The sequence below is a fragment of the Mesoplodon mirus genome, assembly GCF_964341445.2.
Source record: "Mesoplodon mirus genome assembly, chromosome: 9".
NCBI classification, from domain to species: domain Eukaryota; kingdom Metazoa; phylum Chordata; class Mammalia; order Artiodactyla; family Ziphiidae; genus Mesoplodon; species Mesoplodon mirus.
This window is the reverse complement of record NC_138985.1, coordinates 22996648-23010416: the sequence shown is the minus strand read 5'-3', so window position 1 is coordinate 23010416 and position 13769 is coordinate 22996648. Positions and strand designations below refer to the sequence as shown.

Below are 13769 nucleotides of genomic sequence, written 5' to 3'. Positions count from 1 at the left end.
TAGAATTTAGTATGAGGCAGGTATATCTTAGATTTTATTCAATAAGTTCAGCTTTTATAACATGAAAAAAAGCCATTGTTTTAAGATTATTTTACCAAAGATGAGGTTGCAAGATATAGGAAAGGAAGGAAGGAAAGGGAGGGAGGGAGGGAGGGAGGGAGGGAGGAAAGAAAGATACAGGGTACCCAGTTAAATTTGAATATCATATAAATATGTCCCAAATATTGCCCCAAAATATTACATGATACATACTAAAACATTATTCATTGTTTCTCTGAAATTCAATAGAATTGAAGTGGAAAATAGAAACCAACTCTTGAATGGGAAATGTAACCTATCATGATTTCCCTATCCATATAATTCATATTCTCTACCGAGGAGCTTTAAATAGAACTGTGCTCATGACCAACGTGTGAGTTACAAAGAAAGAGACTCAAATCTGACAGGTTTAATTCAGGAAAAAAAGCTAAACCCAGGCAGAGTAAAGAAAGGGAAAGGAAGAAAATAAGGATTCCTAATCACCAAGGAATGTTATTATTGTCATCATAACAGTCATGAAACTCAAATTTATGAAAGCCAAATACTCCTCTTTTTAAATCCATGTCCTAAATATTTATAAACTTTGTAAATTCCAGAGATAATCACTGGATGCTGTGTTAAATGCCTCCATCCAAATTGTCCATTCATCACCCCTCCTCTAAGGGTATGTGGGCCACGCACTGTGCTGGTTCCTGGGGATTGGGGGTAAAATCTGGTTCTTGCCCTCAAAGCGTCCTCAGCCTGACACAGAAGACAGGCATGTAAACAAAATCATTGCAGTGATGTTTGATGCAGAGTATAAATGGATAATTTGAAATGAACTTAAAATATATTCATTTGGTCAATTATCAAGCAATCGTTCTCCTTATATATAGCCATGAAAACCCTGAAACCAAAATAAAAATTAAGAGAGCAACCCGATCTTGGCAAACTGTCCAAAATCCCAGAAGAGGCCCTTACTCCCCATTTTAGGTCAGATTTCCTACAAGCAGGGAATCAGGTTGGCCTGGTTTATTGAGGGCATGCTTGTGAGGGAAGAGGGGTGAGGGGACTGGGAGAGGACAGGGGAAGGAGCCCGGCAAGGATGTGGTCTCCAGGGGGCCCTGGAGCATGAATTGCACCACAGGGTTGGTTCCACCTGGAGGCGAAGGGGTGGGGCCTTGTGTGCCCACGTCATCATCAGCTACAGTCTCCCTACCCCACTCCCCATCCCCCCAGAGAGCGCACTCACTCCTGGACACAGTGGCTAGGTCTGATTTTCTGGAGAAGGGGACAGCTGTGAGCTTTTAGCAGCCAGTGCCACAGCAGCTGGTGGATGGGAAGATCCAGGCAGGGCACCTGCAGTGTCCCCTAGAGTCCGTGACCCAGGATGGCAGTAGGAGAAAGTCATTACGCATTTTATGATTCCAGACTAAAGCAATTTTGCTGCTTTGGGAAGATACTCGATTGTTTGGAATTGACCCTTTCAAAGTTCATTCTTCTCTGCAGCCAGATTAACATTTGCATCTGAGACTGAGATGCATTACCAAGAAGACCAGAGGAAAGCTTTATTCAACCTTCTGCACAAATATCTTTTGTTTGGCAGGCATAGTGAGATGGTTGGGTTTTTTTTGTTTTCAGTCGCCCTGATTACATGATATGTGTGCCCCAAAAAATGTGCTGAGAGTCAAACATAAATTATACATTCTAGGACATAAAACTGCCATTCTTCTTTTAAACCATGGGTTGGACGACACTTGGTAAACATAAAGCCCTTAAAAGTTTCTAGGAGAAGTGAGTCATGGCATTACAAAATCCTATCGCTGATAGACAGGGACTCTTGTCAACTACTGTATCGTCTTGGTGCCAGGAATGGCCAACTCTAAACCGGCTGAGACCAAGAACTGTAAACAATTTGTCCTTGATCGCCTGCCCTCACCACCAAGCCTAGCCCATCTGGCTTTCTTCTACATGTCACCCTGCTTGGTTTGTGTTTGGAGAATGCAGAGTCACTTTAGTATCAAAGATACAATACTAGGAATGTATGTATACTTCTTTACTGCACAATTTTTAATAAGCATTTACTGTAAATTAACCACTTGGGCAGGCATAGGGTTAACGAGACCAACACCTTGCCTGCCCCACTGGGGCTGATGCTCTAAAGGGGAGATGCAGGCAGTTACACAGGAAATGACAACACAGCGTGACAGATAGTGGAAACTGTGAGAGGTCATTTGGTGTGGCTCTCAATGTCATCTGACACAGCCTTCCTTTTTTTTTTTTCTCCCCCCTTGAACCCACTCTCTTGTAATTGAGATCGCACGCCTGGTCTCAGGACTTGCTGAAGCTCAGGTTCTTCATGTCTCTTTGCGGAAAGAATGTAGTGAGAGACAAAGTGATTGGTTAGAAGTAGAGTTATTTAGAGAGGTACACATTCCATAGACAGGAGGCCATCCATCTCAAAAGGCAAGAGCAGCCCCAGGGCATGGAGTTCGTCTTGGAAAGTGAGAGCGGCCCTGGGTGAAACACACTCCACAGACAGTGTGGGCCATCTCAGAAGTCTAGCAGGCCCCCACCTTCCCTTTTTATTACAAATATTGATACTTCGTAAAGCTCTTTCCTACCCTGCAATGAAATTCACAGGCATTAGAGCCTACCTGCACACGTAACTTCCAAGTAATATCAATGTTATGTGCAAACACAATAAAAGGGAAGTAATTTATGAAGAAATAATATGTACTTCAATACATACGTGCACCGACATGAACACACCGGGAGCCATACTGAAGTACAGAGATGCACAAACACGTAGATTCACTACATACGAAATAGCCATGCAAGCCAGTGTGTTGTAAACATGTTTAACGTGTTTTAAAAACACAGAGTAAGGTTTTCAACTCATCATTATAAGCACGGAATCCTCCTTCATGGATGTTCAGTGAAATATTCAAAAGCTGTCGGAGACGTGATGATTTTCCTTGTTGTGAGAATGTCTAGCATGTCTGATCCCCACCCACTAAATGCCAGTAACACACCTCACCTAGTAGCCATGACAACCAAAAACACCCCTTGGAATTTCTAAAATGCTCCCTGGGGGTGGGTACCTCTCATATTGGGAACCACTGAGCTGAGAGGTTGGGGGTAGCAGAATGGAAACTGAATCACTGGGCTGTACACCTGAAACTAACACATTGTAAATCAACTATACTTCAGTAACAACAGTGTCTTTCTTGCAGTACTTCTCAGAGGTTTGATATGTTAATCTGTACTGTGAATCTCCAAGAGGCAGATAGTTTGATGTAGAACAGCACTGTTCATAAGTAATTGAAAAAGGTAAGACTTTCTAAAGGAGAGTTTTAGAGTTCCACAGTAATACTACAGAATGCAACATCTAAGCCATAATTTCTTTCTTTATTGGAGTATAATTGCTTTACAATGGTGTGTTAGTTTCTGCTTTATAACAAAGTGAATCATCTGTACATATACATATATCCCCATATCTCCTCCCTCTTGCGTCTCCCTCCCACCCTCCCTATCCCACCCCTCTAGGGGGTCACAAAGCACCGAGCTGATCTCCCTGTGCTATGTGTAAGCCATAATTTCTTTTTTTTTTTTTTTCATAATTTCTTAATCTATCACAAGTAGCCTAGTTAAAACTCTTTCAGATCTAAGACAAATTGATTAACAAGTAAAAAATATAGTAATAAAAAGATAAAACCTTATTTTCTTTGCCATAAGTCAATAAATGTAAATATTTAAAGATTTCTTAAATAAATTGAAAATCTTGAAATCTTCAGTTGTAAGTAATTGAAAGGATGGAATTGAGTCTCTTTTCAACCATGATTCTCACAGATCTAATTTTTTTTTTAATAACTGGAATCTTGAATAGGGGACAGTTTTGAACGTAAGTGTTCTTTTCTCATTATTTCAAAAGGTTGGTCTTATTCCCCAAATCAACTCATTGGAGAATTTCTGCAGCCAGCAGGATTTAGATGAATATCACCTGCACAACTGTGTTGAAATTGCCTCTGCAATGGGACCTCAGGTGCTCCCTGGAGCATGTGAAAGGCTTATAGCCAGTTTGTCTGCCTGGCTGCACAACGGGGCCGTGGGTGAGTATCTGTTTGGTATTTTTTATTTAAATAGAAATTGCCTTAGTATGCATGTATGTATGTATGTATGTATTTACTTAGCTGTGTTGGGTCTTCGTTGCTGCGAGCGGGCTTTCTCTAGTTGGCGGCGAGCGGGGGCTACTCTTCGTTGCGGTGCGCGGGCTTCTCATGGTGGTGACTTCTGTTGCTGCGGAGCATGGGCTCTAGGCCTGCGGGCTTCGGTAGTTGTGGCTTGCAGGCTCAGTAGTTGCAGTGCATGGGTTCTAGGGCGTGTGGGCTTCAGTAGTTGCAACACGTGGGCTCAGTAGTTGTGGCACATGGGCTTAGTTGCTCCATGCATGGCATGTGGGATCTTCCCGGACCAGGGATCAAACCCGTGTCCCTGCATTGGCAGGTGGATTCTTAACCACTGCGCCACCAGGGAAGTCCCTGAGTATCTGTCTAACGGGCTCTACCGAATTGCCGCTATCTGTGCAAAGGCTTTTAGGAACATGAGTGAAATGATCTAATGTATTTTAGTATCTACTCCTACCAGCCAATGTAGATACCAACTGCCTGATGATTAGGTACACAGAGCAGTCTGTCCATGTGTTGGAATCATAACTTGCAGTACAAGAAGTGTATAAAAGAGGAGCCTGGCTGTCGCTTGGGGATGCCAGATTCCTGGAACAATGGTCCTAAAATATTTCTTTGGAATCCTGGAATGAACTTTAAACAACTTCTTTCATCCCTAAACCTTCATTTAATAAATGAGACTGTTGGGTCCAAAACATTAGGTAACTTGCCCATTTCGCTAAGCTATAGAGTGGGTTTCTCACTCTCAGCACTTTTAAAATTTAGGGCTGGATAATAGTTCATTGGGGAGGGGTTGCTGTCCTGTGCATGGTAGGATGTTTAGCACCAACCTTACCCTCTACCCACCCAATAACAGTACCACCTGATACCACCCTCCCCTCAGTTGTGACATCCAAAAATGTCCTGAAACTTTGTCCTATGTCCCCTAGGGGTAAAAATCTCCCCCTAGTTGAGAATCACTGCTGTAGCGTGACAGCCACCATGAGAATCTGGGCTTCCCAAGTTCCAGACAGATGCTTTCTCCATGCAGGACTCTGACTTTTGGGTTGCCTGCAATCTCATGAAAGATATGGAACAAGGGAAATGAAAGGTACAATCCAGCACCAACACGGATCATCAGGAATTGAAGAAATAATAATTACATTGGAACAATTAATGATTGAAGCAATTTATTTTAAGCTTTTCAATAACTTGTTAAGTAACATTCATTGCCAAGTGATGTTTGTTAAGTAGTGTTTATTGAGCACTTACAGGTGCCAAGCACTATTCTAAGTACTTCACAGGCATGATTGTCTTTAATCCTTATAATCCCCGGAGGTATACCATATATCATCCCCAGTTAACAGATGAGGGAGTTAAGGATTAGAGGTAACAAATGAGAAAGACATGAACTAGAGCCACTAATAGGACGGAGTGCTTCTCTGTCACTTCCTTTGCCTCTAACTTGTTTTGTTCCCTACAGCCTGCAACTGTCACTCACAGGACTGACTGGAAGGCCAGTGCCAGTGTAAGCCTCGTGTGACCGGCCGCTGCTGTGACACGTGCTCAACAGGAAGCTACAGTTTGGGGCATCACAGCTGTCACTGTATGTAGCAAAAGCCAGATGGGGGAAACACACGTGTTCTCAACCTTGGAGTTTTAAAGGCAGGAAAATCAATGTGGGGAGTTGAAAAGGGGAGGGATTAGGAATTTGGCTTCATTATTCAGATTGTCTCGTCTATGTAGATAAAATGTACTGAAAGCTTTTCCGCTATACTTTATTCTTCCATTCAGTGGGCACTGACTGTGTACAGAGCTCTATTAGGAAACCTGAGTGATGATAAAAAATACATGGTCCATGCTTCAGGGGGTTTTCAGTTTGTATCAGATAGATGGTAGTCCAGGGGGGATGTGAGGACACCATGGAGTTGGCTGTGTAAACCCAGCTTTAACATCTGGTGCATAAGCCCGGTGGCTGGAAAGGCTAAAACAATGAGATTGGGATGTGGAGAAAAGGGGACCCTCCTACACTGTTGGTGGGAATGTAAATTGGTGGAGCCATTATGGAAAACAGTATGGAGGTTCCTCAAAAAATTTAAAAGAACTACCATATGATCCAGCAATTTTGCTTCTGAGTATTTATCTGAAGAAAAGGAAAACACTAACACGAAAAGATATTTGCACTATCATGTTCATTGCAGCATTATTTACAATAGCCAAGATATGGAAACAATCTAAGTTTCCACCAACAGGTGAATGATTACAGAAAATGTGGTATATACATGCAGTGGAGTACTATTCAGCCATAAAAACGAAGAGGATATTGCCATTTGCAACAACATGGGTAAGCCTTGAGTGCAGTATACTAAATGAATAAGTCAGAAAAAGACAAATACTGGATAACCTCACTTATATGTGGAATCTAAAATGAACAAAAAACAAAAAAGCAAGCCCATAGGTATGGAGCACCAATAGACTGGTGTTTGCCAGTAGCAAGGGGTGGGGGGTTGGTGAGCGAAATGAGTGAAGGGGGTCAAAAAGTACAAACTGCCAGTTATAGAATAAATAAGTCATGGGGATGTAATGTACAGCATGGCTATTATAGTTAATAATACTGTGTTGTATATTTGAAAGTTGCTAAGAGAATAGATTTTAAAAGTTCTCATCAGAAGAAAAAAATTGTAACTATGGTGATGGATGTTAACTAGACTTACAGTGGTGACCATTTTCCAATATATACAAATATTGAATCATTATGTGGTACACTTGAAACTAATATAATGTCGTATATCAGTTATACCTCAAAAAAAAAAAAAACAGTTGTCCACAACATTCTGTTGATTGAATCAGTGCATTCTTATTTAACAAATATTTTTACCTGGTTCTCTGTACATGCCAGGCTCTATTCTAAGCACTGTATAGACTCAGTTTATCCACCTTGATAGGGTTGATACAGTGAATTAGAGATTGTGAAATCAGAACTGTGACTCTTTCACCAGCACACCACTGCCCCCCACCCCGACCCCAACAGGCTTCTCTTTGCTTTATCCAGCATGTCACTGCCACCCTCAAGGCTCAGAGAACACTGTATGTGACCAAGTAACAGGACGGTGCCCCTGCCATGGAGAGGTAGCTGGCTGCTATTGTGATCGGTGCCGGGAGGGCTATTTTGGATTTCCTAACTGCCGCCCCTGCCTTTGTAATGGGTTCACTGTCATGCTTCAGTTGTGGAGGTTTTACAACTTGGAAAAACTGTGAAAGGTATGGAATTCATATGCACTCTTATTTTTTGTTCCTTTTGTTCTGATTTCACAACATTATCTGAAGGACCATTGAGTAGAGAATCAACAGTATTTAAGTGTAGAGTAATGACTATGGGCAAGGAAGATAGAGCATCAGTTTATCAGCCTTCAAAATCTTGTTATGAGCCAAGCAGTGTCTAAGTAAATCAGTAACAGGCATTTGCCTGGCACCTTGCTTTTTATATTCCTAAAATGTGCATGTAAATTAGGTGCTTTTATATTGAGTTTAATGACTAAGCCATGGACCTTTCAATATGAAGCAAAAAAACCCTTTTACAGAGCAAATGAGCATCTTCTAAAAATATTGAATTTTGAGAGTTGCACTGTCCTAAAGCATAGCAAATCCACATTGGCTAATGTGAGCTTTTCCTGGTAACATTTTAGTAAAAAATTGCCTTGACAGATGCATCGATGGTTACTATGGAAATCCTTCTTCAGGACAGTCCTGCCTTCCTTGCCGGTGTCCAGATGTTCCCTCAAGCAATCAGTATTTTGCCCATTCCTGTTATCAGAATCCTTGGAGCTCAGATGTAATCTGCAATTGTCTTCAACATTATGCAGGTATGCAGTATAGTTCATGATGTTTTTTTTCTTATCCCACATTGCTATCTAAAAAATGATAACATGCTCATAGTTTATCTGCCTTGGACAAATGAGTGGTACAGGATATAAGTTAATGGTAAGAAGACACAATTTGGTAAATTGCTACTTTACTGAATAAAGAATTTGAATGATTCAAAACCAATGACAAAAAATCATTTGACCTCTAATTGTTTTTAAATAATGTTCTAGAAAACTGACCAAATGAGTTCAAATCAAATTAATTTTTTAAATAAAATAATGGCTCATTAATTAGGATACATATGTGATTAAATTATATATGTATATATAAACACATAACATAATTTAAAAGTTAAGAATTAATCAGTCAAATGCTTTCTTTATATAATTCCAAGTAATCAATTTGACTGGTATTTCACAGATATAACTGATTTTTTCAGATGTTTTGAAGCACCAGTTCAGGCGTTATACAGATACTGCCTAAATTAATTCAATATTTGTGTCTGTCCCTCAGTCAAAAATTTTATTTTGAAGAGTTTAAGCATGAGTGTAAACATGTAGTGCAAACAAGGAAAAAAATTATAAAGTCTACTTGATTGAATCATAATAGAAAATATGGCATTATTATTTTCTTCAATGATAATTAACATCATGATAAATTACATGGCCATTTTTTTTTCTTATTTGTTACCTCTAAGGTTACACGTGTCTCTAGTTAATTCTTATAGCCTCTTCTCCACGTGCACTCTGGCTTGGTTAGTCAATTGTTTTTTGTTTTTTTAATTAGTTTCTGCTTTATAACAAAGTGAATCAGTCATACATATATATCTGTTCCCACATCCCTTCCCTCTTGCGTCTCCCTCCCTCCCACCCTCCCTATCCCACCCCTCCAGGTGGTCACAAAGCACCGAGCTGATCTCCCTGTGCTATGCGGCTGCTTCCCACTATCTATCTACCTTACGTTTGGTACTGTATATATGTCCATGCCTCTCTTTCGCTTTGTCACAGCTTACCCTTCCCCCTCCCCATATCCTCAAGTCCATTCTCAAGTAGGTCTGTGCCTTTATTCCTGTTTTACCTCTAGGTTCTTCATGACATTTTTTTTTTCTTAAATTCCATATATATGTGTTAGCATACGGCATTTGTCTTTCTCTTTCTGACTTACTTCACTCTGTATGACAGACTCTAGGTCTATCCACCTCATTACAAATAGCTCAGTTTCGTTTCTTTTTATGGCTGAGTAATATTCCATTGTATATATGTGCCACATCTTCTTTATCCATTCATCTGTCGATGAACTGAGACCACAGTTGGGCTATGAGACCATTTCTAAATGGAATGAACCAAAACATGGAAGTTGGACCCATGATTTGGGCACCTAAACAATGGCAGTTGCCCCGTGATTGAAAGAGTAGAGTGTAGGGGAGATGGGAATGGCTTCTCCATCAACCTTAATGGAGACACCCTCAAGGTGTCTTAATAAAGGTTAGTACAAAATACCCTCAAGCAGGCTTCCCTGGTGGCGCGGTGGTTGGGAGTCCACCTGCCGATTCAGGGGACGCGGGTTTGTGGCCCAGTCCGGGAAGATCCCACATGCTGCGGAGCGGCTGGGCCTGTGAGCCATGGCCACGGAGCCTGCGCGTCTGGAGCCTGTGCTCCGCAACAGGAGAGGCCACAGTCGTGAGAGGCCCACGTATGGAAAAAAAAAAAAAAAAAAACCCTTGAGGACCCCACACATCAAGACAATTACTCACCCGTCTTCACTTCCAGGCACATTATCTCAGGCTGCTGCTGTTTCACCTCTAGGACCAGATGAGAGTTGGGGTGCCCCCCCGTCTCAGAAAACAGGGGCTGAGATTAGCTTTGGGTCTGGAGGCATTTTTGGGTGATCCTGGTTCTATGATGACCCAGGAATCCTGCACACTCAAGTCTAGTTTTTTAAGAAAGAGTCCATTCTTCACCAAGGACTTTTAAAATCCAGATAATCTTTTTATTCTCTGAATGGATAATAAATTTAAATGAATGTTTTATTTTAATTTAGAACACTTTTCCTTATTCATCCCAAATGTGTGACCTCTCATTATCCCCAGAGGAGTCCAATTATCCACATCACTCTCCATATCCCTCCCCAAGCGCACGCATGCACACACACACACACACCCCTCATCTCATCCCCTTTTCCTCTCCCCTTCTTTCTGGTGTGCAGGGTGGAGAATGCTCTGCTGGTTTCTATGGAAATCCAAGAAATTTGGGAGCACCCTGCCGACCTTGTGCCTGCAACAGCACATTGATGTAACTGATCCAGAGTCCTGCAGCCCAGTCACGGGGGAGGGCCTTAAATGTCTGCACAACACTCAAGGCCCCAGCTGCCGGCTGCAGGCCAGGTTACTTTGGCCCTCAATCAGACCTGTAGGAGGAAGTCTGCAAAGCTCCCTGGGGGGTGGGGCGGGGGGTCAGGATGTGGCAGCTCATAACTGTGGTGGCAACTCCCGTACTTATTTCTGTTAGGTCAGTAGTGCCCGTGCCCACGGAGTGATGGGCTGATGTCCTGAGCTCAGCAGCAGAAAGAGGTGCAGTGCACATGCAGCTACAGAGTACTCACTGGTGTTATTAGTTTGCCTTTTGTGACTGTTTTCTTCAACACGTGCCTTAGTGGTTTCGGAGCCTTGTTTCTCAGAGTGTGAACTACCATGCACTGTACCAGAGCCGCCTGGGGATGGGGGTGTGTGGTATCAATATGCAGATTCCTGGGCTGTGCCTCAGACCCACAGAATTGAATCTCTGGGAGCCAGGCCCAGGAATCTGCCTTGTAACCAGCTCATCAAGTGACTTTCATGTATAAATAGGAGAATCACTTATGTAGAAGAGGACAAGGGTTTAATTCCATGATAAAGAAAGAGGAGGAATATACTCCTCATTTTTAGGAGATATTTTAATTATTTCAGTTCACCCAAGTCAATTTGTTTCTGGATTGTTGACATAAGTGGAACTTTGGTGAGTGGTGTGAGGAAAAAGTGAGACTTTCATTTATCCTAATTGTGAGCTCTTGGAATGTAGTAGTAGGTAGAACCATAGGAAATTGCATTTTGGGGAGATCAAAAACAGTTGAATGGGTTCAACCTACTTAGATTCCTTGATAAATTCTGTTCTATTGTAAGGTGTTTCTTCCTTGAACCTTTTAAAGAAACGATGCCTCCACTCTAGAAAGTTGTTTGCAGGGGTTGTTGATGCCAGTGTTATCACGGATTTACCCGCCAACGAAGGCTCTGTCATCCTTCTGGCGTGAGTCCATCTGAGTGTCCCCCTAGTGGAGGAGCTTGCCTCTGTGACCCTGACACTGGCACATGCCCTTGTATGCCCAACGTCACAGGCCGGGCCTGTGGCCATTGTGCTGATGGATGCTGGAATGTCATCCCCGGCAGAGGATGTCAACCATGTGATTGTGACCCCTGGACCTCACTCAATAGACACTGTGACCAGGCAAGAGACTTTCAGTTTCCTGTGGTGTCAAAGTGAGATGTGATGGGGAGACATGCTTTCTAAATATGTAAAGAATGTTTTCTTTACATACTGCTGTTAATCGGTGTTTTTAGATAGGATTGGACTTATATGGGGATAGAGTCTGCATTTATCAAGGAATGAAACACAGACCACCCTCTCTTTCACTGTTTCATATATATAAGCATAGGCAAGCCCCTAGGAATCCATCATTAATTGGAATTGATTATGAATCAGAATGAAAGTTAACGGATTCTTTCAGAATCCATAGTGCCATTTAAAAAAATCAAGCTGTTATTCCCTGCAGCTCACCAGTTGCTTTACATATGGTTAAATAAGATGTCTTCTTATTTAATTTATCTTATTTATCTTATAGTTACCAGAGCAGCAGCAATTGTTTCTAAAGAATGCAGCCTAGGAGCAAATCTTTATGTTTAATATACAGTTAACACCAGTTAACTGCACATGTAATTTTCAGTCAATAAAACAATGAGCATGAAATTTTTTAAAAAGAATATTAACATTATTTATGGAGAAAACAATGTCATGAATAGGCTTTTTTGGCTTAATAAATGTATTCTTTGAAACACTTTTATATTAGTAGAGATGCAGGAAGAAGGATAAAACAATGACAAGAAATTTTAGAGTCCAATCCACAATACAGGGATTAGGGTTTAATTGGAATCAAAATGCTCATTTCAGAAGCTGGAATCTTCCTGACTAATAAGTATGGCTCACCTCCACTTTGAGCTCCACTGTTCAACTTATTCAAAGGCCAAATTTTGTACAAGTAGACTTTTGAAGGTAGTTCTTATATGTTGAGTGTGTTTTCCCTTCTCGTTTTCTTTCTCTCTCCAACGCTCCCTGCTCCAACCCATACCCACACAAATGCACACAATGGCCTTTTTTCCCTTCATAAATGTTTATATTAGAATAGACTTAGGTTTACAGAAAAGTTGTGAACATAGAGAAGAGGTACCCCACACCCAGTTTCCTCTGTTATTCATGCTTACATTAGTGTGGAACATTTGTCCCTAATGAACCAGTGTTGATACATTATCATTAACTAGTGTCCATAATTTATTCAGATGTCCTTAGCTTTTTACCTAATATCCTTTTTCTGTTCCAAGACCTCATCCAGTATGCCACATTACCTTTAGTCATCACGATTCCTCAAGTTCCTCTTGGGTGTGACAGTTTCTTAGACTTTCCTTATTTTTGGTGACCTTAACAGTTTTGAGGAGTATTTTGTAAAATGTCCCTCAATTCAAATTTATCTGATGTTTTCCTCACGATGAGACTTGGATTATGGGTTTTGAGAAGAAGACCACAGAGGTAAAGCGCTATTCTCATCACAGCACATCAAGGGTACATACCATTTACACGACTGATCACTGTTGACCTGAATCTTGATCACCTGGCTGAAGCAGTGTGTGTCATTTCTCTGCTGTGAAGCAACCCTTCTCCTTTCCATACTGTACTCCTTGGGGGGAAGTCACTAAACACAGTCCACATTTAAGGAATGGACAGTTATGCTCGGTCTCTTTGAGGGCAGAGTATCTCCATAAATTATTTGGAACTCTTCTGCACTGGAGTTTTGTCTGTTGTCCCCCATTTCTTCATTTTTTCAATCATTTTTTAAAAATAAACTTATTTATTTATTTTTGGCTGCTTTGGGTCTCCACTGCTGCGTGTGGGCTTTCTCTAGTTGCCGTGAGTGGTGGCTACTCTTCTTTGTGGTGCGCGGGCTTCTCTTTGCAGTGGCTTCTCTTGCTGTGGAGCTCGGGCTCTAGGCGTGTGGGCTTCAGTAGTTGTGGCGCGGGGGCTCAGTAGTTGTGGCTCACGGGCTCTAGAGCGCAGGCTCAGTAGTTGTGGCACATGGGCTTAGTTGCTCCACGGCATGTGGGATCTTCCTGGACCAGGGATCGAACCCATGTCCCCTGCATTGGCAGGTGGATTCTTAACCACTGCACCACCAGAGAACTCCCTCAATCATTTTTTAATAACCACTGTGCCACCAGGGAAGTCCCTCAATCATTTTTTAATATCAGTGGACTCAGGATATTTGTACTATGTTTTGAGTTATAATCCAGCACTACTTAATTTTGTTATTCAAGTTTTTCCAGCTTTGGTCATGGGGAGCTCTTTCAGTTGGCTTCTGTATGAATTTGACATATTATTGTTTGTTTGTTTGTTTTTAAGTACTTCCTTACTTTCTTCACTG

General features: G+C 41.5%; 1 protein-coding gene across 1 annotated transcript in view; it reads left to right on the top strand.

Annotated features, from left to right (window-relative positions):
• LAMB4 (laminin subunit beta 4) overlaps positions 1–13769 on the top strand; it is a gene marked incomplete at both ends in the record, with an annotated part of 124618 nt that overhangs the window by 72894 nt on the left and 37955 nt on the right. Inside the window, 12 exon segments of the mRNA XM_082632987.1 lie at positions 3953–4130; positions 5668–5690; positions 5694–5790; positions 7237–7396; positions 7398–7445; positions 7890–8054; positions 10254–10255; positions 10258–10326; positions 10329–10419; positions 10421–10441; positions 10443–10466; positions 11311–11527. Coding sequence (XP_082489113.1) covers positions 3953–4130; positions 5668–5690; positions 5694–5790; positions 7237–7396; positions 7398–7445; positions 7890–8054; positions 10254–10255; positions 10258–10326; positions 10329–10419; positions 10421–10441; positions 10443–10466; positions 11311–11527 — 1095 coding nt within the window.